The sequence below is a fragment of the Exophiala viscosa genome (assembly GCF_022695815.1).
Source record: "Exophiala viscosa unplaced genomic scaffold EDD37scaffold_1, whole genome shotgun sequence".
Taxonomy (NCBI): domain Eukaryota; kingdom Fungi; phylum Ascomycota; class Eurotiomycetes; order Chaetothyriales; family Herpotrichiellaceae; genus Exophiala; species Exophiala viscosa.
Window position 1 is genome coordinate 4,546,144 of NW_026944353.1, and position 20,928 is coordinate 4,567,071.

Below are 20,928 nucleotides of genomic sequence, written 5' to 3' on the forward strand. Positions count from 1 at the left end.
TGAGATTCCCGTTCGCCAGATGGCAAGCTGCGCCTCTCGTGGGACATCGCGTTAACAATATCATGGCCTAGTCCGACGCGCCTTCGACATTCAATCCTGCATCGAACTTGCTGGCATTTGACTTGCTTACACGATCTGTGCCTACAACCTCAAGCTAAACTTCTAGAGCTCGGGTACCTTTCATAAGTACTGGTGCCTCGATGACGACCCTGTTCACTCCGAGTATTCCAGGTCATATGCCAGCGCATCGTCGCATATCTTCATCCTAATGTCTTGGACTCTATGGACCTGTCAGCGCCGAGTGTGATTTCGTCTGGCGAAACCGGTATTGGAGAAATCAAGGGGAAAAACTGGGAAGAGTTGACATACTTTAGATGGGCAGGGTGTTCGGCGTATACTTTGATGTCTTCTCCCTTGTCAAGAATAGCAACGACTCCCAAATTGAACCCCTGGCCACGATGGGCAGTCGAGATATGGGCAGTGTTGGCTTCGAGCTTTCTCAATCCAGGTACCTTTCCAACCATGCTTTTAGCTACAGTGACAAATTCGGAGATCTGACCTGGCGTCACGCCGGGTTTCAGCTTGAAAAGTACTGTCGGGTGGTCAGTCTTTGATCGTGCCTCGCATGGCCCAGCACGGCCCTAATGACTCGGGACAGGTCAACTACTCACCAATATGGTAGATTGGCATGTTGGGCACTGGCACTCTTGGTCTCTGGTAAGACGACGATAATCACACAAACGATCGCAGGATGGGAGGAACAATGAGAAAGACTTATGGGTGGCCTCGAGGTAAAGGTGTAGGCATGGAGATATCGGAGTATGATCGCTAGTCGCTGTCCATGCCGGTGCGGCTACCTCGCTATCCACACCGGTGATAGCCGTGTCACGTGGTTGGATAAGCAGATTGCCCCTCTTTCGCTTCGGTCAATTGCACTTTGTGTGTCTGTCCAGAGCTGAGGTCCTCATTCAACCGCCTGTGTGCGAGTCGAAAGCGTACCTGAAAGACCGCTTAGCATACTTGGCCGCTATTTCACGGACCAGGACGTGCATTGCGGTCAAGTCTCCGACTGCTGGGTCGGCAAACCTGGCCTGGGGGCCTGGCGATAGGGGCATCGGGAAGCTTTCTGACTTGAACAGCAGGTCTCAGCTGGTGACAACCGGGGAGTCAAGCATTCGAGACAGACAGCAAATATGCACGACTCGGGCGCATACTACAGCCTGCGGTGTGGCAGAAACTTGTATTTTTCGGAAAGACCATTGGATTCATTTTTTTCATCATTAGGGACTATTGAAACAGGGTATCTGTGTATTACTAGTTTTCAGTCTTGAGCCAGTGCGCCTTTCCATCCGTATCATCCATCGTTAAGAAGGAAAAACTCCTGGTACAGTGGAGTCATTGAGATCGAGTAGATATCGACTTCCCTCTCAATATCTTACACGTCTCTGCCACAGAGGCGTATCTGTGAGCTTGTCCTCATCCCAGATCAACTTGTTCTTCTCGTTGAATTCAGCATACTCATCAGTACTTGGAATCTTGGCCTCTTTGTTTTCCTGGACCAAAACCTTGCTGACACCAGCTGGATCTCTTGCAAGCCAGACGGTGGGCACGGGAGATGTGATGGCTGGGTTGAGGTATGAGTTTTCGTATTCCTCAGATGTGTATGCGGGAATGTTGTCCTCGTTGTCCGAAGTCGGCACAATGCTCTTGTTGGACTCATAGTATCTCTGTACCATAGGTTCGAGGCGTCGGCTCAAGAAGTTGAAAGGCTTGGTCTTGCCTTGAGGCGCATCACCCTCGGCCTTTGCGAATTCGGGCGCTGAATTATCGCGGCTTCCTGTGCCGGCTTCCAGATGTGATTGCTTCATCTCATGCTCATCCATAATCTGCTCTGACAAGGTGGTGCTGTATTTGTTGCCGGACATCAGATCTAGGGGAATGTGTCTTTCGAGTGGTGCCAGAGCACGGTCGAGCATGATTTGGAAAATGATCATGATGATCAGGAACACAAGCATGATCACCAAGGGCCCAATGCTGATCTTATTCTTGCTGACGCCAATGGCGAACAAGCCAATAAGACACAGGGTAGCCAAGTAGACACCAGTCAGGAGTTGCTTCAAAGCTCTTGAGTAGGCCTCTCCCTTCATGTCGACCTTGTTACCGAGAACGAAGAGGAAGTTGTATCGGTACATCAGATAGAGCAAGCAGAATCCCACGGTGGCGAAGGCGAGGATCAATGGTGCAATGCATGAATAAGTGATGGCGATGACTCCGAGAAGAACAAATTTGGGATATGTCGAACCCCAACCCAGGCCTGGAATGTTGACAAATCGGTTGTACTTCTTGCGAGGTGTTTTATCCAAGATGCCTCCGATGATTGTGTACATCAACAATGGCACAATGTTGAGCAGTTGAAGTGCAGCCTGGGAAAGACCAAGGAGAATGAAATAGCTGATGTAGAAGTTGGATGCCTTTGGCAAGTTGGTGGCAAGCAAAGTCGGCGCTGAAGCTGGTTTGGAGATAATCTGAGTTGTGACCGAAGTCGCAGCTATGCATTGTTAGTATATTGCAGAGACATGACGGGTTAAGTGGCTTACCAGAAGTGAAAGTCGTGATGAGGAATACTTGTACAACCTGGAAAGCAAAATACCAGGATTGCACCCTCAACTCCACGGCTGACATAGTGGGCTCGCCAGCCTTCTTGGCAAGAAGTCCGCAGATGATGGGAACCAACGCCATCAGAACCGCCAAAAGGATGGTGGGCAAAAGACCGGTGACAACACCCAGAATGACCTTGGGAATATCGTTGATGAAGCTGAGAAACGGGAGTTTGTTGGTGAGATAATTGATGTTGGATAGGGCACCAACAAACGCCACGGGAATGGCCCAGAAGATGATCAAGAGCCAGATAAAGATTGTGGCAAGCGTTATCTTCATCTTGCGGGACGCATTGCTGACACCCAGGTTGGTCCAGATGACTTCGTCAGGCTGCACTCCAATGTATCGTGGATGAAACTTGTTCATCTTGCCCTGGCCGATAGACTGATAAGCGTGGTGAGCAGCGGACTGGTTGGAGAACTCAATGAAGGCGGCGGGAACTTTGAGGTGCTTCAAGTCGAGGTGCTCGGTCTGTTGTTGTTCGACAAAGCGGTCAAGCTCGGCAAGAGTGCCACGAGACCAATTGATGGTGTCCACCTTCTTCCAGATTTGGGGCATCAGACGGTGGTGTGGTCGCTTCTTGCTGTCAATCCAGTGGGTGGCAGGTTGCTCGGTGGCCTCATTGTCCTTCTTCAAAGCCTTGGTGCGGAGTTTGTTGGCGTTTTTGATGACCTTCAATTCAGCGCCCTCGAGCTTGATTGAAGTCTTGTTCTGTTTCTTGACAGCCTTCTCAAGGTCTTTGCAATCCGTAGCCAACCAGATCTTGCGCACATTGGAACCAAATGTCTGTCGAAGCACCTTCTCATCCATATGGTCGAGTGGGAGCCCGAGGACCATGACTGTGCGAGAAGAAAGTCGCTGGGCATGAGCTGCAGAGAGAAAAAAGGCTCTGCGCAGACCAATGAAGTTGATTCTTTCACGGGCAACCAGGAGAACAATGAAGCCGAAGTAGATACAGGCGACACCTGCATGGGCGAAGTATCTGTTGGGGTTGCTCACATTGGACATGCTCAAGATGTCAAGTTGTGTTTGTCCGCCGCCTCCAGTAGCATTGACTGGGAATAGAACCGGCATGCAGATGATGCAGCCAACGGCGCTCATGATGATCATGACTTTGAAGAATCGAAGCCACAGATAACCATCGAGAGAGTTGTGTCGGAGGACATGGCTGTCAGGGAGGCCTTTGAAGTTGTAGATGAGACTGAAAAAGTTTCCATCGGACTTAGGAGTTCGTCGTCCTTGTTCGAAGAGCCTCTCGTCTCCTCGAGTTCGGTATACACGGGTGTACTTCTTTCGGATGATGAGGAAGACGGTAAAGGCGATGAGGGCAATGAGTGCGGTTGGGATCAAGGTGGAAATGATTGACGACAATGAGTTTGAGCTACTTCGACTGCTGCCAGTGCCGGTCGACTGTAGTCATGGTTAGCAACATTCAGACATGGTTTGTTGTATGTGTCCACCTACCGAGCGAGGCAACCAGGAGTGAGTAAGTGTCGCCATGATTCTTGATGTTTTGATGGTCGATGGGAGGAGGATTGGTCAGATTTGACTAACGAGAGCAAACCTCTTCGAGATGAGGCGCCCCAAGGTGAACGAACGAGATGGCCGAATGAGGAGGTGAGATAGGCGTGTTTGGCGAAAGAGATGAGATCTCAAATATGTAGATCGCAAGGCAAGGGAGGAGGGGGACCCTGGGACCAAAGTAGTTGGTAAAAAACAACACAATTAGGGCGTGCGCGTCGGGACGGTGTATGACGACGTTTGACAAGCGGATTGAAGTGTGAAAATCACTGGATCCAAGTTTTGGAGTGTGGAATGATCTGATTTGACATTTGAGGTCAACGTCAAAGACTCAACTGGGTCATTGGCAAATCGACTTGGCCATGGAGTGATGAAGGTTTGCGGGTAGTTGCATTTTTTCTTTGAATCTGTGATGTCAAATGTGCCCATGCGCTGCGCAATGCAATCTGCTTGTTGTTTGTTCAATTCAAGCTGGAGACCAAAGCCACAGCTGCAAAGTGATATCATTAAGTGGAAAGCCGCCCGGGGCTTAATCACCTGCTCACCAATGATAAGGGTGAATTGTAGCCACTTTTACGCATTGATCATTTCGCTACCGGTCACTCGTCAGAACCTGATTGACAGAGTGACACTCCTCAGCTGAAGAGGGATCCGACTCCAGATCAACATCGGGTAGGCCGATCGAGATTTTCTAGACTTGCGCCACACCCATGCGAAAGTACGTGTATGTACTGTCAAAGTCGCGTGAGAAGAAGATCAACATCGTGGCGTAAGTCTCGTATAACGAGTATAGAATAACGCTGTACTCGTAGGCCATAATAATAATTGTTATGACCGGTTGACTACCTGAGGAATCGCGAGAGATCTATTTCATCCCCTACTTCCTCCATCTAATCTCAGGTAACTTCAGGGCCAAACTACTCGTGACCACACTCACACTGCTTGCCGCCATCGCCACACTCGCCCAGACCGGGCCCAATCTCCATCCCCCATGGTCATGGCTTGCTCCAAGCGGGAAGAAGACCCCTGCAGCTACAGGTACCAAACATACATTGTACACAGCCGCCCATGCAAAATTCAGCTTGACACGCAAAAACACCCTCTTGGCCAATCTCACTAATGACAGTATGGTGTTCAGATCCGAATTGAGCAAGATGAACGACGCGGTGGTGATGGCAACATCAGATCCAGACGACAGCGCAATTGAGACATCCGCTGCCGAGAGAGCAGGAGTGTCGTTAGTCCCATCGCCTACAAATGCGATGATCCTGCGAGACTGGCGACTATTGCCGGAGTCCGGCCCGGACAACCCTTGCAACTCCTGGATATAGGCTGCTTTGTCTTGCGGAAGAACACCTGCACGAACATTACTGACTTGAATGCCCAGCTGAGAAGCAATCGCCAGGGCAGTAGTCTGGTTGTCGCCAGTACACATGTGGATTTCGAGATTGGACTCTCGAAGCGCCTGCAAGACCCCGGGGGCTTCTGTGCGGATAGGGTCTGCGATCGCAAATACGGCTGCAGGGATGAAGGCAGCTGACGAGTCTGCAGTTACGTTCCTGATCGCAAAGATAGCAGTCGAGTGGCCCAGGGACTGGTGTTTCTGCAGGATCTGATCAAGGTAGTAATCTTTTGTCGCGACTGTGTCATGTTCTTTCTCCGATTTCGTCGAGATCCTACTGGACGACGTCTCACCCAGGCCGATCGACCCTAGAAGCCGTTCATTGCCAAGTGCAGCCTCGTATCGTGCGCTACCCAAGTCTTTACTGACGGTGAACTGTCCAGTCATGCCTTGTCCAGGCACTTCTTTGATGTCCTCTGACCGTATGTCCAGGACTTCAGACTGCTGTGCGCAAAACTCTGCAATAGCTCTGGCGATTGGATGGGTACTTGACTCTTCCATCAAGCGAGACGCTGCAAGAAGGATCTTTTGGTCGATGTTCAACACATCTTGCTCATGCTGGTGAAGGACTTCGAAGTCAGTCACCTTCATCTGACCTTCTGTCAATGTCCCGGTCTTGTCAAATACAATCGCATCAAGCTTGGATGCCTCCTGAAACGCTTCACCTCCACCCTGGACGAGGATGCCATGTTTGGCAGCAAGTCCGCCACCGACAAACAGCGCAGTAGGTGCGGCCAACCCAATGCCGCAAGGGCAGGCAACCACAAATACCGCAATAGCGAATTCGAGCGACCAGAACGCCCAGCCGCCTTTCGACACGTCCAGCCACGCTCGTGGTAATTTTCCAGATTCACCCAGGCCCAACCAGATGAGCCAGGTGATGATGGCAATGAGTGTGATGATAGGCACGAAATATCCTGTCAGGATATCTGCAATGCGTTCGATTGGAGCACGTTTGGCTTGGCCTTCGCGGACGACATTGACAATCTGATCGAGCATAGATGTACCGCCCACCTCAGTCACCTTGATTCGAACCGGATCCGAGACGTTCACCGAACCCGTGTAAACTTCATCACCGCACACCTTCTTGACAGGTTTTGATTCACCTGTGAGAGAACTTTCGTCAAAGAGAAAGGTACCCTGCTGTTCTATGAAGCCGTCTGTGGGTGGCGACGTGCCATGAGGAATCTGAACGCTGTCCCCAACCTCCAGTTGATCCACAGGGACCATCTGAATGGTCGCCCGCCCCGCTGTCTCACCTGATACGACGTCCTCTACTAGTAGTGCCTCCGACGGTCGTAGCTTGCTCAACATGGCCACAGCATCACCCGTTTTAGCCTTGCTGTAGGCTTCCAGAAACCGGCCAATGAGAATGAAAAACGTGAGAAAGGTGACCGTGTCGAAATATGTATCAGATGACCGGCTTTGACTCATATTCCGAGGGCTGGTTGCGTCCATGATCAGGACCGCCAAAGATGAAAAGTATGCCACCGCGGCACCAGCGCTGATCAACAGATTCATGCTCCCAAAGCGATAGAATCGGCGAAGTATGGGCACTTTGCTTTTGCGCCTCCAGAGAGACTTGATCTCTTTCAAAGCCCTAGTGTGGAATATGTCGGTGCCGAATATCATCACTGGGGTCGTCATGAAGAACAAGGCCCATTCCTCGCGCATAGCATTCCCTGCAAGTACAGGTTGTTGCCACCACTGCCTCGTAGGATTTGAACTTGGCACCAGACTCATGTAGACCACACCAATGATAAGAGTGGGGATGGCAACCACAGCGGTGAAGACCAGCCGCATGAGAATGTCTGTCTGTTCTTTACGTTGCATGCGACGCGACCTTTCTTCTAGTGTTGGAGGGTGATATACACTGGCTTTGAATGCTTCCTCACAGGCGTCGATGACCGAGATGAAGTTGCGCACAGTAAATTCTGGGGGCGAGGGTCGGTAGACGATCGTGATAAGAGGGTCTTTGAAGGTCGGTGTTTGAGTGATGCTGTATGCATGTCCACCCTCGACAGCATTCGAGGGCAAGCGATCTTGGAGCGCAGCGACCACATTCTCCGGACAATGCTCACAGTACATGCCATCAATCCTGACTTGCACCGTCCTCTCCAACGCTTTAGACCGAGCAGGATTCCCGACGGACTCCACCTCAACAACAGTAGCATCGTAGCCCAAGTCATCGATTTTCTCTAGGATGGCATCGAGTTTTTGTCTGTCGCGGAAGACGATATCGCCTCGATTTCCCACCAGATCAACATTGACCGAGCTCACGAATGGAAGCTCCTGAACTCCTCGAGTGATTGTCCCCACACAGCTTCCACAAGTCATGCCCCCGATGCTCAACGTAGCCTTGTATTCATCACTTTCATCTTCTGGCGAAGGTTTTGTTTGTTTCAGTGGCAGAACATCATTGACTGTAGCTTCATAGCCCAAGTCCTCGATGGCCTCAACAAGTTTGTCAGAGTCCGCCTTGGTCCCGAGAAAGACCACTCGTGCATTATTGGTCATAAGGCTGACGTCGACGGTCTCCACGAAGTCGAGACCATTCAATTCTTTTGTAATCGTGCTGCTGCAAGATGAGCAAGTCATCCCTCCTATGGCGACTGTTGCGACGTAGAGGCCGTTATGTCCATCATCAGCAGCACCGTCAATGTTTATTACAGCAGGCTGATCGTTGACGAGTGTATCATCCGATTTTGCAGTGTCATCGGTCTTGCTTCGCAGCAGTCGACGTTGCCTTATGAGTGTAGCCCATGATCGTTTCGGTGTCCGCTCTCTCTTGCTCTGGCATGCCTTGCAATTTTCAATGTGCTTCCGTTGCGCTCGAGACATGAGCCATGTTGATCTTGAGGAGGAAACGGTGGTAGGTTTCGGTAACACATCGTAGTCGTGTGTTTGCACACCATTTGGGCCGATGGTGGTGACATGTTGGACCTCGAAAGCTGCCTTGATCAATTCGTTGACGATATCCTCCTGCGTTTTGTCATGTTCATGTTTAACGCGAATGGTATGGTCAATCAACGAAACATGGATCGGCAACTGGATGTCTGGAATCTCACGTAGGACATCTTGGGCATGGGTGACACAGGACGGGCAGTGGATATTGGATACTAACAATGCAGAGGTGTAGTCTGCCATCGCCCTCGTAATGATGTGTAAGGAGGGAGTTTAAAAACAATCACAGCGCTACCGTGTTTGTATTTTGGACTTGCGCTGAGAGGGAAGAGTTGAAGAACGGAGGGAGATATGTGTGAATGAAAGCAGAAAGGGACGGAGATCTCGTCAAACATGTTGATAAAGATGCATTCAGTGGCTGCGTAGATTGTGCGTAAAGCATGTCCTCGAAGATCCTATTTGACCAGGATTCCAAAGTGATTTCGAATCATGGTGACTGATAGCGAGGTTCTGGCGCTGCGCGGTTTGTGCGTAATGCGACACAAGATCACAAATAGCGTGGGAAGCGAAATGATATCGTCGGTTACCTGGTAAATAAGTACCGAGTCACGTGCATAGATCACGTGGCACAATCTTTTCTATCTTGATTTGACAGCTGGTGGGTAGTTGGAACTTTCAAGTGTGCAATCAACCATACCAGGTCCGCCTCACGAGCTTCAACCACCTCGAAGTATTGAAGAGAGGATACCTGCCATCTCAGCGGTCATGTACGACCCAGATTGTTGACGAGGCTGACTTGAGGTGACACGGCGACCCTTTCGTCCCATCTTCTCCAATCACATGAATAACCACATACTGAAAAAGCCGAGAATCTGTCATGGCTACTACCCCACCAACCGAGTCAATCGTTACCTCGAACCGCGAAAAAGAGGACAATGTGGGTGAAAACAGTACAGCATCGAGATCAGAAACGACACCCTTCAATATAGCTCCCTTTGTACCTCCTATCACATTCACCACCAATGCCGGCGTCAGCTCCAATGACTACTCATTGAACGGGTCCTCCTCTGCCAATCTCCAAGCTGGCAGTGGACCACGAAGAGGCTCGTTTCCAGATATTCTTCCTCATGGACATACGATCCCCGCCGCCATCAATCAAGTGGGTGCATCGTCTAGAGACCCGGCCGCAAGTATTGAGAGAGTAGATCTATTGGTGTATAAAGCAGGCCAAGACGAGCTGCAGACTGACAGTGATCCCGACTTCCGCTATTCGAGAGGCCCATCAAGAATGAGCCTACCTCCTCGTTCCGTGAACGCGCCAGAAGGCAACGACGACACCACCATCACCGTAACGAGTCAATCAGACCTTCCCGCGAACAGCGTCAACACGTCTTCCGCCCTAACGCCAGCCGCTACAACGTCGGCTCCTCAACGCAACAAGCAGTACGTCCTCTCTGATGGGTCCGTCGTAGCTGGCAAGGGCCTCGGCAGGGGAAGACCTGGGGTGAAGCGGGGGCCCCGAAATCCAAGATATCCAAGCATCGACGATGGTTCATCTCAGGTTTCAGCGCATTCGGCTGGCGACATTGTCAAGCCTCCGAATAAGAAGCGCAAAAGCGGCGATTCAGACATCATAAAGGCACGATCGTCCACCTCCCAATCCGCTACCGGCGACTCTCGGGAGTCATCGGAGGAGTATAACCCTACTGGACAAACAAGGTCAGGTCGTCAGATTCAGAAGCCTACACCCCTGACGAATGTCACGCCCACCCCTGTAAGTGCCAGTCCGGGCAAGTTCACGCGAGCAGACTCCAATACCAATGCCACTTCGACACCCTCTTCCACTCACAAAAGTCACCCAAAGATTAAGAGGCGCGTATATCGTGGTCGAGAACAATTCGCCCTGTGCGAACATTGTCTACGTGGACATGGTCCACCCGGAAATGTTATTGTCTTCTGTGACGCTTGTAACAAATGCTGGCATCAACGCTGTCATGAGCCTCAAATCTCAAAGGAAACTGTCTCAAACTCGAAAGCGGATTGGTTTTGCTCCGAGTGTGATCGGATCTTGCACGGTGGAAAAAAGGCCAAGAAGGCACAAACCAAACCAATTCCGCAGGAAGCTCAGGTATCAAAACCCACCATCACAGCAGCGCCTGTCTATGTAGGCCCACGCGTAGGAGGACGTTATCTGCATCCCAATCAGAAAATGGCTTACCTGAACACCCTCTCAAAAGACAATCTGGTGTCACTGGTCATGCAGGCTTCAGATCTGGCTCCTGATCTACCACTATTTGAGACACTTGTCCAACCGCCTCCACCAGCCACAGTCCCGCAAGCCAAGTTTACCTCTACATATGTTACACCAGTCACGCACCCACCGCCACTACTCGATCGCGATGCAGGCGACGCTGTTGATGAAGGGTACGACGGATATTACGATGAACATGCGGCACTGTACCCTAAGCCTGGACAAGGGATACAGTTGCCACCAGAGCGGGAGGATCTGCGCATACTACTGGAAGGCAAAGAGAGTAGGACATTCAGTCATTGGGTCCGAGGAATGCCAGGAAACGAGTACAGTGGGAGTGGCAATATTACTGCAGGCCGAAAGTGAAACAGACCTTCCACCTGTCCACCACTCTAAGCTTTCTGTGCCTGCTGTAAACACAAGATTAAAGGCCGACAACAAATTGTGAGGATTGCAAGAAGGGCTGTCGTGCAGCTTCTCTCTGTAGCAATATCCTGCATCATACCTAGCAAAGCCTGTGTTGAACAACGGCTTTCCTGATGTGACTTCGGCACAGTTGCCTTACGCGAGGAGATCTTATCTGCATGAGGTTTTGACAACCGTTGACAACAACGATGTCGCTTCTTGTATGTTATGCACTCAATTGGCGCTGTCTGGCCAATTACTCCAGGGCAAGAGAGGCACAAGAACAAGGGACATCATGTCCATGGCTGGAACGCTGGGTAGTTCGGCAGTGCTCGTGGTCGGACCCTCCCTGGTAATTGAGGAGCAAAGGCATGGGCCAAATGGTGAGTACCCAGAGAGCAAGACGTAGCGGCCAGCAATAGTCAGTCTCTTGGGTAGGATGCTGTATGCATGTTATTTGTGGGCATTGTTTTCGTGGTCGTCCGCCTGAGGCAACACTGTGTTGGCTAGGTCGTTACATGTGCGGAAGTTCTGAACTGGATCGGAGAAGGAAACAACGATGCCTCTGGAGGGAGACTGTGGTCCAACGCAGCAGAGGTTCTTGCCAGACCCGACGTCCTCCTGATGGTGATTACCTCGTCGTGCCAAGAAGTATGTCTGAGTGCACCGCAGACTCAACTGTGAAGAAAGTTTCAAACACCTTTTAATCTCACTCTCTTCTCAATCCACACCACTTACGTCAACACCATGACGACCACCATGGCGGCAATCAGAGGTTGTCGTCCTCGTGCCGCAGGAGGTCTACATGCTGGCAATGCTCCAGTCCATGTCCTCGAACCAACTCCTCGCCCTCAACTCACATTCACCGACGATGGTCCTGGTGAGATCTCCTCGAGCGGTCCGCGCCACGACAACGATAAAGTCGACTACAGAGAGATTCGCATACTACCCACGATTGACGAGATACTTGCAATAGATCGTCCCATCTACATGCCGAAGAAAGACATACGCTGGGATCACCCACTACCCAATGGTCCTGCACGAGTGTTGGACTCACTTTTCCGTCAGCTTCGCTACGATAGCATTGAGGCCATACGAGACATATGCTATTCCGCCGCTCAGACTTCCTTCCTTAACGTCGACGCCAATGGTCTTCCTCAAGCTCTAGATCACGATCACGCACGCCATGAAACACTTGCCGGCAACCGATATTTCCTCTATCCCCACGTTCAGGTCGAAGAGCTCCTGGCTCATGAGGCGAAGTCAATAGTCGTTCGTGCCAGTTATACCTGCCCAGCCTTCATGAGAGGCCGCTTCATGTACGATTGTGGCCGATTGCAGGAAGGCATGCTTATGGCTCTACTCCAGCTTGACCACTCGACGAGAGAGCTGTCAGTGTACTTCCTCGAGGTCAGCCTGTCGCAATCCACGTTTTCCATGGACAGTTTCAACGGTGGCGGTCGTCGTGCTGCCGTTCAGTTAGCTTTTCTTCCCACCAGCAGCCGCGATGATGTTCATCAACTCTGTCGCCTCGGCCTAGGTCTTTGCCAGCATACTGAACTGGTCCTTGTGGAATTCCCAAAAGTACTGTTCGCAGGGTTCTACAATTGCCTGAAACGTCTTCAAGAGATGAGAGAGTCGGACTTTGCATTCAGAAGATATATCGCGCCTTCGATGCCCCAGATGGAGGCCTGGCTCGCCATGGAACAAAACCTCGCGGCTGGACAACCTCCCATTATAGACTGTCCGCCACCGGCATATGCAACTGCACCAGGCTTCAACTACGATCTCAGCAGTGTTGTATCACCCTCTAGCCGCAACACCTCGATGTCCCCTGAAGACCTGTCTCGCGATACGGCCCTTGACGTTCTCAAGCGCGATACGACACTCGATGACGGTCAGGCTGTGGCTTTCAGAAACAGTCTAATGCGAGAGTTTGCGTTTACCCAAGGTCCACCAGGCTGTGGGAAGACCTATCTTGGCGTTCAGCTCGCAAAGGCCATTCTCCCGTCGCGACCGACCGCGAAGCCCATCTTGGTCGTCTGCTTGACAAATCACGCTCTTGACAGCTTTCTAAAGGATCTCCGTGATGCCGGCGTGACAGGTCTACTGCGAGTCGGGTCTGGCAGTAAGGAAGAATGGACTGACCAGATAAATCTCAAGACTCGGAAACGTAAAACGCGAATGACGAAAGACGAATCAGAAGCCATGAATGTCTACGCGACTCGAAAGAAGGAGACGTTCTCTGAACTGGATCTGATATGCAAAGGTAACTGTGGTCATCCTCAATGTGCTTCGGAAAACTACTGACAACGGTCCAGCTATCTCCTCCAAGGCCCACACTGGAATGGTGCCATGGCACTACGTCGAGGAGATCCTTTTCGAGCGCTACCCCAAGGTACATGCACAGCTTACCACCAATGCCGCGTCCTCGCTTGCCAAAGCATTCACATTTGAGTATTGGTCCGGAGGTGGCGATCTGAAGAGCTTGCGAGATCTGCACGTTGAACTCGCTACGAGACTGAACGAGGTCTCCCTGAATCGTGACAAGACACCTTCGGAAGAGGTCGAAGCAATTTTACTGGACATAACATACTTTACGGAGCGTCAAAGCAACAGTGCTGGTGACAGCAATGTCTGGACCCTGGCCTACGGAGAACGTCAGGCTTTGCTGCGCTCCTGGGAAGAACAAGTCGACCAAGAACATTTTGCTGCAAAGCTCACGGCTCTTTATCTCGAATTCCAGGACTCCGCGCAGGAGATGAAGCGAGTGAATGGCGAGCGAGAGATCCGAATCATGGGAAGCCACGACGTGATTGGCATGACGACAACTGCCTGTGCAGCCAGATGGGAACAATTGCTCTCCGTTGACGTCGAGATCGTGATTTGTGAAGAAGCCGGCGAAGTTATGGAAGCTCACACTCTGTGTTCATTGCTTCCAACCGTCCAGCACGCCATCTTTATTGGTGATCCTCTTCAACTCCGACCTGAAACCAACGAACAAGCACTGAGCCTAGAAACTCGCACTGGTTCGCAATACAGATTGGACGAGTCGCTGCTGGAGCGCCTGATGCTTCCAAGGGACCCTTCAGTCTCGGCGATTCCAATCAGCCAACTGAACATACAACGCCGTATGCATCCAGATATTGCCAACATCACTCGCATTACCTATCCGTATCTGCGAGATCATGAGACGACGCTCGGGCGACCTCCAACACAGGGTCTGGAGCAGAGAATGTTCTGGTGGGATCATCGCATCCAGGAGCTCGAAGCAGATGACTCGAAGTCTCATATCAACCTCCACGAAGTCGAGATGGTCGCGGGCCTCGTTGACTATTTGCTCCGTGCAGGTGCATACGATCACGGTGATATCGCAGTCTTGACCCCGTACTCTGGACAATTATTGAAGCTTCATGAGCGTTTGTCTGTCACCTGTGATATCTGGCTTAGCGACAAAGACCGAGAACTACTGCTTGATGAAGAACTTCTTGCCTTGGGAGATGAAGGCAAAGCAACCAAGGATGAGATTGCAATGTGCGACATGCTGAGAGTTGCCAGTGTCGACAACTTTCAAGGCGAAGAGGCAAAGGTTATCATACTCAGCACTGTCCGAAGTGGGGGATCGGCTGGATTTCTGGCGACCATGAACCGCATCAACGTCGCCTGTAGCAGAGCTCAAAATGGCTTTTACATCATTGGAGACTCTCAAACATTGTCTCAAGTCCCTATGTGGAGGCAGGTCATTTCGACATTCAGTGGCCGGATTGGTGCATCCCTCATGACCTGCTGCAACGTCCACCCAGAGCACCGCCATGCTGTCGGACAGCCCTCTGATTTTGACGCTGTGCCAGCATGTTCGGCCGTTTGCGGGCAACGTCTCGATTGTGGGCACGAATGCCGGGAATCATGCCATCCACCCCAACTCCACGCTCGCTTCGTTTGCCAGGAGCCTTGTACGAAAGTCTTTTCCTGCGGACACGGATGCTCTAAACTATGCTATCAGACCTGTGGGCCATGCGAGCAGTCTGTTGATGAGATCACTCTTTCCTGCGGACACCCAGGTAAAGCTCTCTGCTCAGGAACAGTGGCGAAGTGCGAGGTCGTCATCACGAGGAAGCCTCTGGATTGCGGGCATACACTTGACATTCGTTGCGGAGAAGACCCGGACGCGAGAACGTTCTGCGATCAGCCCTGTTCTCATATCTTGGGGTGTGGTCACCAATGCCGTGGGTCCTGCGAGAGTTGCAAAAAGAAGAATAAACACCCACACTGCTTGGTGGTTTGCGAGGCACCCAAACCGTGTGGTCACCCTTGCATGGCGAGATGTCATCACGGCAAGTCATGTCCAAAGTCGTGTGGTGCATCATGTTCCGAAAGTTGCGAACATGGCCCTTGCAAAAATCGTTGTCAAGACGTCTGTGACCCATGTGTCAAACCGGTGGCCTCCCCTGTATCATCAGACATGTTATGTTGTCTTGCAACCATTTCCGACTCCGCCAGTATTGCAGATGTTGTGGACCGTCTGGTGGCGAAAATGGGTCGAAAGGTTCATCGATACGCCACGGCAATTGATGTCGTGGAGCAGAAACTGGCCGGTACATTCGATTCGCTTGTTAAGGACATTCGACCGAATCCACTGGCCGCAAAAGGGAACATTGCTCTCATCCTCCGCCGCAACCGTGAAGTACTTGACCTGCAGAAAGCTATTGTGAGCTATCGGAAAGAAGTCATCGATCGAATCCAGTTCAACGTCGGCAAGCAACATGAAGCATTCCCGGATATTGTGCCGTCATACGTATTCGTGTTCCACCATCAATTTGATGTGTTGGAATGCCGCGTCATCAGTGTTCGCCTTTCTGACACACTACGACTGGCAAGTCATCTCCTTGGTCTTCAAGATCCTTCCTTCGGTGTTCAGCGACAAGCATTAAAAATGCTGGAGTATGCGCACAAAGAGGCCATGGGCTGCATCGAGTTTTGCCAGGGCGCTCTTGACAATGAAGTTATCAGTACCAGCCCGCGGATTGACGCCGAGATTCGACTGCATCAAATCCATTTCAACCTCGTTGCTAAAGCTATCAAGTCCAAGTTGTCCCGATCAGGTGTGTCACAAGACAGTGATCTCTCAAAGAGCGATGACGACTTAATCGAGGCCAAATTGAAGGCTGTTTCCGACATCTGCGAGCACTATCCTAGTTCTCTTGGACTGTTTATGGCTACTGCTACGGAATTTGTGCAGTTGTTGAAGCGCGAGACAGGTATGGAGGACAATGTGCGGATCCCGGGAGTGCAGACTGGCAAGGTCCGTGAAATTGAGAAGACCTGGTCCCAGTTTGAGGTTGGGCACTTGACGGTTTGCGTCAAGATGCACCCATATTCGGCAAAGACATTTTCTCAGGGTTGTCCAGAATGTGGCAAGCGGGTCATGACAGGGAGGGAGGTCTACCAGCAGACATCGGCCCACTTGTTTGAAGATAGATTCCTGGAGGCCATGCGCAAGATTGGCAAGGAATGAACGATGTCGTTGTCGTTGTCACGGGAAGGCTTCTGAAAGTAGATGATTAGAAATGCTATGATAGCCATGGACTACACTCAAAGGCCAGCGAGCAGTGTTTTGCGATTGCTGCCGGTTCGCTCCTCCACGCCATGCTAAGCGACATAGATTTATAAACGGAAGAATCGCTGACTTTAACACCTACCAGAGTGAGATTACGGATTAGGGGAACTCTTGTCGCAACGGCGATCAGCACGGCTTTATGGTTCAGACTCCAACCCATCTAGCCGAGGTCCAAGAGGCTACCCTCCGCACAGGGGTCCAGCCTTAAAGCTTGTAGGTCAAGGCTCCGACGTGGAACAACAAGGCTCACACTTGGTTTCTTCCCACCACCATCTCACCTACCAGCACAAGATCACACATCATGGAGCAACTCGCCGACAAGATCGCACTCGTCACAGGCGGCGGCTCAGGCATCAACCTCGCCTTCGTCAAGCTCCTGCACAACGCCGGCGTCAAGGTGCTCATCGCAGACATCGGCCTCCACGCCGACGCTAAGAAATGGTTGGCAACTCTCGAGTCTGATAAGCCCATTTTCCAACAAACAGACGTGACGGACTGGAAACAATTGGAACGCGCATTCACCGTATGCCGCGAAACGTTCGGTGATGTTCCAGATATTGTTGTTCCCGGTGCGGGAATATACGAGCCCAACACGAATACGTTCTGGGACGACGTCGACAGCGATGAAGGCTCGCGGTATAAAGTCCTCGATGTGAACCTGGTGCATCCTATTAAAGCTTCACGGCTGGCGATCCGGAATATGGTGGAAGCGGGGAAAGGTGGTGCGATTGTACATACGAGTAGTATTGCGGCGCAACGGTCGAGTATTGTTACGCCGTTGTATACTGCTTCAAAACATGGGATCTCCAGTTTTGTACGAGGGATGGCGCCTTTGCAGGAATTAAGTGGGATTAGGGTCGTTGGGGTGGCGCCTGGGTGAGTGTCCCTTCTTCGTCGATGGCTGCCAAGGGTGTATGGCTTTAGCTGCACCCAATGGGTGTAAAGCTGCCCGTACTGCTCGGCCGTGATGGCAGTGATGAATATGAGGAGTACTAACGTGGTATCTTGTGTTTAGGGTCGTTGGGTCACCGCTGTACACGGATCATCCTGAGACTATGAAATTCTTGGACTTGAGTAAGGACTTTCTCCTACCGCCAGAGGAGATTGCGAAGGCTATGTTTGCGCTACTCACGGACGCGAGGTACAAGGCTGGGACAATCCTGGAGGTCTGTGATATTGGGAACTGGAGGGAGGTAGAATTGTTGAATGATTCTGGGCCAAGAGGTCCTGCGAGTACTACGAGTAACAAGGCTGAGGCGATTAAGGGAGTTTTGCCTCATTTGTCCAAGGATGGAAAGTATGATGGGTCGAAGAAAGTGGCGACGGACTGAATAGACATTCCCAGATGTTAGTATGATCAATGAAACGTCTTGTTGGTCGCAACACTATGCTTCGTAAGTCTGCCTCGAGAAAGACGAGCACCTCCATCGACTTCAATGTCCACAAGATTACTCCAACAGGATTTGTCCGGGACCAGAGTGGAATCTGGGCAACTCTCGCATATAGTCCGCTAGCAATGAGTCAAGGAAAACTTAACTTCGGCGACGACGTCTGGAACAGCGAGTCGTCCTTTGACTTCCCCAGTTGCATCAGTCTTTGCGACCGGAATATGGAGGTTAGTTTCGATAGCCTCGACTTCTTGGGCTAGCGTTTGAGCTGCCGGATGAGAAGCCATACCTAATTACAAGGCTAAAGGTCGCAGTGGTCCATGTCTTTTTCTGCCTTGGTAGGTCAGTGCTAACCAAGGTGAACTGTGATATTACTCTGTGGCAGAGCATCCCACACACTCTGATCCACCCGGCCTAAACCCCTCCGTTCCGCAATATTACCACACCATTCAATCCAGAGGACGTGGTAGAAACTATAGGTTCGACGTGACCTTGCTCTTGCAAGGACTTGAATTTCTGGCATCCGGTCCTCGACAGACTCCAAATTGACCTTGAACCAAGCGACACAAGGGTAGATATTTCTGTCCAGTTGGCAACAGCCCTCAAACGAATTAGAGTGTTCATGGCAGAGACCAAAGTAATCTATTTGGCTGCTCACAGCGCCTTCCCAACCAGCCCATGACCAGCTCGGGAAGGAGTCAGCTTGGGAACCTCTCGTCTCGTCTCGGCGCCGTGTCAAAGAATCTTCGGGAATCCACAACAGAGCTGCGTCGAAGAATTGCTCTGGTAGTCCGTAATGGAAATCTCCTAGGGCAGAGTCCCCAAGCGCCTCGACGATTCCTGAAAAAGCTCGGAGGATGTCACTTTTGTATGTGAGTACGCGACGTAGAAAGGCAGTGAGAAGATTGTCCCACTTCTTTAGACACGGCCATAATGTATCCTCGTGGACAATGGTGTATTCACCGAAACTGTAACCGATGGGCTCGTCTTCGATGTCTCTTTCATTTCCACGTACTGTTTGACATTCCCAGCTCAATCCGCTTCCGGTAAAAGACAACTTCCTTGGAGACAGTACCTGTTCCTGGAAAATCCAACCCCGTTTGGGATAGGGAGTATCCTCATACTTGATGTTTTTTGCCCATCGAGTGATTCCGGCACCATCATCGAAATCTAGCACTTCCTGCACGATATTCCTTGGTTCTGAGCATTGTTCAATCCCACGCAGGCTAGTCGCAGCATCCTGTCCGTCCGAGGCACACAAAGTCAAATACGAGCCGGAATATATACTGCCCATGCTGTTTATCTGGGAAGTTGCATGCACGGGATCATCTTGCACAATGCACAGTCGATCCACCCAAAGGAATTCAACGCCAAGTAGACGTGTGAATTCCATTGCTCTTCTTATGGCACCAGGGAGCCGATTCCGAACACATGGCGAAGAGAAGCTGTTTTTTTCTCTCAGGTGTTCTAGGTTTGATTTGGTCGTTGCTAATGGCGTTTGGTCGCAACCCCAGACATAACTGAGAGCAACATACTTTTCACTGCCGTTAGCGTCAACGAGACACTGATCAGGGAGGCAGATTAGCATAATTTTCCAGCCAATTGACCGCGCCTGCGTAATCAAGGGCCTAGCGAGTCTACTCGAGCATTTCAGATGGTATGAGTCGCAAGTCTTCACCCATCGCTCGACTCGTTCCCAATCTAACCATTGCGGATCCAGGAGAGTCACGGCCCGTTTTAGATGCTCTTGACCCACAGGCCGGATGAAGAACTCAAGTGGCGGGTCATATATCTGATGCTCGAGTCGTAGACGAAGGTACTTGGCCTCGGATCAATCAGCCAAAATTGCACCTTCGTTGGATCTGGTTTGACCTCGCGTTCCAAAGATTGAGCTTCAAATATGAGGACAATCTGAGAGCATGTGGAACACGAGTGACTGTGCTGCAGCTCGGTCCAAGAACCTAGATGGATAGCTCTCCTGCCTTGCTCATTGTAACAAGTTGGCACGGCAAAGCCTGTATCAGAGTGCAGAGCTTTGGCGACGCGGCGACATAGTGGGCATCTATCCAGTGCCATAATCGTTATTGGCCAATTGATTACAATTTCAAACAGTAGACTGCGATGATACCGGATAATGACAGGGCGTTGCCCACAATTGAGGTCGGCGGTGAATATGTGGCCTGAGATACATAGGCAAACTCCTTGGAGAGTGTGCTACTAGTCCAGTGCTTATTGGGATGCCAATACTCCTTCCAGATGGAGGTTTTGTGTTATAGGTGGTAAACAGCACTGATCTGGAGGACAAATTGCAAGAAAATACCGGCAATCCTTCTGTCCCCTGCCAGTTTGGAGACTGACAACCGCCGGGCCCGTTACCAGGACGTTCGGTGCCACATCTTAGGTAGCACAACGACTGTGGGCGGTAGATGGAGGGGTGAGACGATGGCTAAGCGATATAGTATGTGGCTGTCGATATCGATTCACCCAACTCATAGTCACCTCAATATTTGCAGGGGTTTCTTTCCGAGCTGGGACTTCTTGACACTTCTACGATGTGGGGAGTATCCTGTTCTTCCTCGTCAATAGGTCTTACAGCGTCAGTTCTGTCGCGTCTCGAGACACCTGTGTGTGAGATCCCTGGAGAGTCGCCGGGGCGCAGGAAGCTGGAGGAAGCGAGGAGGTCGCAGGAGTCAGGAGCGTCGCTTCCTTCATCTGTCCGTCCCGGTCAGATACGGGTCAGAACAGGTCAGCATTCGTGCGAGGAGGAGTGCGCATTGAATCA

General features: G+C 51.1%; 7 protein-coding genes across 7 annotated transcripts; 3 read left to right on the top strand and 4 right to left on the bottom strand.

Moving 5' to 3' along the window:
- Positions 1-130: 130 nt before the first annotated feature.
- EDD37DRAFT_86021 (uncharacterized protein) lies at positions 131-1,189 on the bottom strand. Its single transcript, XM_062820359.1, has 3 exons — positions 672-1,189; positions 370-592; positions 131-280 (listed from the first exon to the last, which is right to left on the bottom strand). Exons 1-3 carry the CDS (start codon positions 688-690, stop codon positions 214-216), a joined length of 309 nt encoding a protein of 102 aa, XP_062676080.1. The 5' UTR covers positions 691-1,189; the 3' UTR covers positions 131-213.
- Positions 1,190-1,427: 238 nt separating this feature from the next.
- On the bottom strand, positions 1,428-4,158 carry EDD37DRAFT_605052 (uncharacterized protein; the record flags this gene model as incomplete). Its single annotated transcript, XM_062814788.1, has 3 exons — positions 1,428-2,548; positions 2,598-4,068; positions 4,123-4,158. The coding sequence occupies 3 exons, from the start codon at positions 4,156-4,158 to the stop codon at positions 1,428-1,430; spliced, it is 2,628 nt and encodes an 875-aa protein (XP_062676081.1).
- A 713-nt stretch (positions 4,159-4,871) lies between these two features.
- Positions 4,872-9,034, bottom strand: EDD37DRAFT_85847 (Cu2+-exporting ATPase). Its single transcript, XM_062820358.1, has one exon. It carries the CDS (start codon positions 8,726-8,728, stop codon positions 5,057-5,059), a length of 3,672 nt encoding a protein of 1,223 aa, XP_062676082.1. The 5' UTR covers positions 8,729-9,034; the 3' UTR covers positions 4,872-5,056.
- A 38-nt stretch (positions 9,035-9,072) lies between these two features.
- EDD37DRAFT_86078 (uncharacterized protein) lies at positions 9,073-11,345 on the top strand. Its single transcript, XM_062820361.1, has one exon. It carries the CDS (start codon positions 9,363-9,365, stop codon positions 11,100-11,102), a length of 1,740 nt encoding a protein of 579 aa, XP_062676083.1. The 5' UTR covers positions 9,073-9,362; the 3' UTR covers positions 11,103-11,345.
- A 555-nt stretch (positions 11,346-11,900) lies between these two features.
- Positions 11,901-16,656, top strand: EDD37DRAFT_557542 (uncharacterized protein; the record flags this gene model as incomplete). Its single annotated transcript, XM_062813711.1, has 4 exons — positions 11,901-13,416; positions 13,463-15,371; positions 15,430-15,591; positions 15,642-16,656. 4 exons carry the CDS (start codon positions 11,901-11,903, stop codon positions 16,654-16,656), a joined length of 4,602 nt encoding a protein of 1,533 aa, XP_062676084.1.
- Positions 16,657-16,999: 343 nt separating this feature from the next.
- Positions 17,000-18,151, top strand: EDD37DRAFT_662045 (NAD-dependent 15-hydroxyprostaglandin dehydrogenase). Its single transcript, XM_062819148.1, has 2 exons — positions 17,000-17,634; positions 17,774-18,151. Exons 1-2 carry the CDS (start codon positions 17,060-17,062, stop codon positions 18,087-18,089), a joined length of 891 nt encoding a protein of 296 aa, XP_062676085.1. The 5' UTR covers positions 17,000-17,059; the 3' UTR covers positions 18,090-18,151.
- Positions 18,152-18,154: 3 nt separating this feature from the next.
- On the bottom strand, positions 18,155-20,216 carry EDD37DRAFT_86074 (heterokaryon incompatibility protein-domain-containing protein). The gene has a single exon (XM_062820360.1). It carries the CDS (start codon positions 19,732-19,734, stop codon positions 18,496-18,498), a length of 1,239 nt encoding a protein of 412 aa, XP_062676086.1. The 5' UTR covers positions 19,735-20,216; the 3' UTR covers positions 18,155-18,495.
- Between the last annotated feature and the right edge of the window lie 712 nt (positions 20,217-20,928).